Source organism: Penicillium manginii (assembly GCF_028828005.1).
Source record: "Penicillium manginii strain IBT 31320 chromosome Unknown utg000009l:1.0-3297300.0:1.0-3298630.0, whole genome shotgun sequence".
Lineage (NCBI taxonomy): Eukaryota > Fungi > Ascomycota > Eurotiomycetes > Eurotiales > Aspergillaceae > Penicillium > Penicillium manginii.
This window is the reverse complement of record NW_026643110.1, coordinates 615756-618624: the sequence shown is the minus strand read 5'-3', so window position 1 is coordinate 618624 and position 2869 is coordinate 615756. Positions and strand designations below refer to the sequence as shown.

The 2869-nt window shown below is 53.4% G+C and overlaps 1 protein-coding gene across 1 annotated transcript; it reads left to right on the top strand.

Moving 5' to 3' along the window:
- Nucleotides 1–905: 905 nt before the first annotated feature.
- Nucleotides 906–2642, top strand: N7533_012005 (putative C2H2 transcription factor (Con7); the record flags this gene model as incomplete). Its single annotated transcript, XM_057108655.1, has 3 exons — nucleotides 906–1571; nucleotides 1800–1980; nucleotides 2305–2642. Coding segments are annotated over 3 exons (1185 nt in total), but the record flags the coding sequence as incomplete, so codon positions are not given.
- Nucleotides 2643–2869: the final 227 nt, after the last annotated feature.

The following is a 2869-nucleotide window of genomic DNA, read 5'->3' as shown; positions in this document are numbered from 1 at the left end:
TCTTCATTGATAATACATTACTCATGAAATCACCTGGGCGGTATGGTACTATACTCTACTCTACTCATACTCAAGATACATACTCAAGATACTCATACTATACTCAACTCAATACCTAGGTAGAGAGGTAGAATATTAACTGAGAATCATGGTAATCACCAGTGAGTGCAGTACATTGCACTCATTGCACTGCAGTATGATAATCGGCCTCGTTTTATCGCGTAATACCAAAAATACGCCACTCCACCGGGGTCCACCGCATCCTCGGATCCCACGAGGACGTCCTCAGCGCTGCCGAACGGCCTTTTAGGTCCAATCTTCCTTTTCTTTCCCCTCTTCAATCATCTTTTCTTTCCGTCTTTTGATGCTCTGACCGCCCTTGCAATCCCTCAAACCACTGGGAAAAGAAGAAAAGAAAAAAAATTAACCGAACTAAGATTTAAGCATCGGGGCTTCGTTGAACGCGCCTGTGACTACTACGCGTCGATCCCTTCAAGTCCTGCTTTATCTCCACACGACTGGGATCTGCATTTCTCCCCTCTACGATTCTCAGCCTTTCATCTTTCACCTCTCACCTTCGACCTTTCGACCTCTCTGAACTTGTATGTGCCACCTTCCCTAATCCAATCCAATCCAATCCAATCCAACGTGGCGAGCCTTAGAGTCGTTTAGTCCCTTGCTTGCAACGTGCCCCCAACTTGTCACATTTCCCCAACTTCCTCTTCCCGCTTCTTCTCCTCCCCCCATCTTCACCTACCTTTTTCCTCCTCATCTACCACAACTACCACCGTCACATCTCCCTCCCAACCTAAAACTAAGTCGACGCGTTTTAGCCTTGAACGCGCCAATCCCCTAGGAATTTGTTCGGCGCGCGCGCGACCAAACTCCTCTTCCCACCGTTTTATATGGACAACCGGCCCACCTCCGAGTACGCACAGTCAGGTTCGCACCACCCACCAGCACCGCCTGTCGACACACCTTCTGAACAACCTCCCGCAGACCAAAATTCGGCTGCTGCCACTGCTCACTACACTCACACTCCTCAACCGGAAGTCCGCTCGACTCCCCAGTACACGCCGCAACCCGAGGCTCGACCCGCCAATATTTCATCCTCCAACACCCCCCAGCCAGATTACGGTCTCAATCCGCCTCCAACTCGCTCGCCCGCTTACCAAGACTACCTTCCGCGCCCCGCTCAGTCTTACGCTCCGAACTCTCAACCTGCTGGTGCGCCCGGTATGGCCCAAGCAACAAGTCCGTTCTCGTCCATGCCCATACCTGCGACCTCGCGCATTTTCCCGAACTTGAAGTCTGACGACGCCCTTCCTCTAGATCCCTCGCTCCCGGCCAACAGCCCGACCTATCCTCCCCCCTACTCCCCTTACCAGCCCCAGGGAGGCCACGAGATGGCTCAGTATCAGGGCCACCCGCCCCCTCCACACCAGATGTACGCCCGTGACTGGCCACCGCATTACGGCCAGGGGCATCATATGCCGGGTCCCTATGCTTCTCCCGCTACAACGGTTGGTTCTGCCTCTCCCACCACGGCCGCAGGGCCGCGCCCTGGTCAGGTATGTTTTAGACGATCCCAGCGTATCTCCGAAGGCTTCTGTTGTAATTATCGTTGTCTTGGGCGCTTCTGGACTCGACCCGATGAGATGCGCATCGATTCGAGTCCCAGGGATCGTCTAAAACAGCATTTCTCTCTGTGTCGCTTGTGTTTCGAATGAGATCTGCCTGGCTTTTTTTTTTTTCGAACCGAACTGCTTGTCTGACGATCTATTTTATCTATCAAATAGGTCTACTCATTCGTACCAATTCCTGGCGCACAGCAACACAAGCGCCCCCGTCGTCGATACGAGGAGATTGAGCGTATGTACAAGTGTGGGTGGAACGGTTGTGAGAAGGCATATGGTACTCTGAACCACTTGAACGCTCATGTTACAATGCAATCGCACGGTGCGAAGCGCACTCCTGAAGGTGAGTCTTAAACAGCTGTTCTTATTCTCTTTCCCGCGACACAATTGGTCGCAAGATCCTCGAAGTTGTCGCAAATCGCTGGATTGGGTTAGCGCCGGTACCTGCACGCTAGCGAGTTACACTAGATCTCGCGGGGCCGCAGTAGCGTGGACGACGGCGTGGAAGGTTAAGCTTGGTTAAGCTTGCCTCCCATCCCTTTCTACCACGCCATGATCTGCTCACTACGCCCTTGCTGCTTGTCTCGCTTGATTCTTTCGGGCCTTTTTTTTTCTTTCTCTTTCTGATTTCCATTCCCCTACCCCATACTGACTTTTGCCTCTCTAGAATTCAAGGAGATTCGCAAGGAATGGAAGGCTCGCAAGAAGGAAGAAGAAGCTTCGCGCAAGGCTGCCGAGGACCGTGAGCGTGTCGCCGCTCAGGCGCAAGCTAGCCAAGTCGATGGCCCTGGTCCCGACCCCTCACAGGGACAACCTCCGGCTTACGGTGGTGGTGTCCGCCCTCAGCTTCCCCCCATCGGATACCAACCTGCAGACAGCCAAGTCCCTAGCCAGTATGGTGCTCCCAGTGGTGGAATGGTTTACCAGAGCAACGGACAAATGGGTTACCCCCCCCAACCCCAACTACCCTCACTCTCCATACCAGACCGGACCCGTCTACCAGCAACGTGAGTAAAAAAACATACGAACACCAAAGCATGTCGCGCCATTTGTTTCTCTGCCAGGACCTGCGATTCCTCCTATTGATGGAACTCATGGATTTCTTCTACCCTCCCCTACTGCTTCGGTCCATACCGTTCAGTCCCACGCCCACTCCCATTCCAGGACTGGTTGGCTGATTATTTGGCCCACTCGCCATGGCACTCCAGAGACTCAACCGACCGGCTACCCGC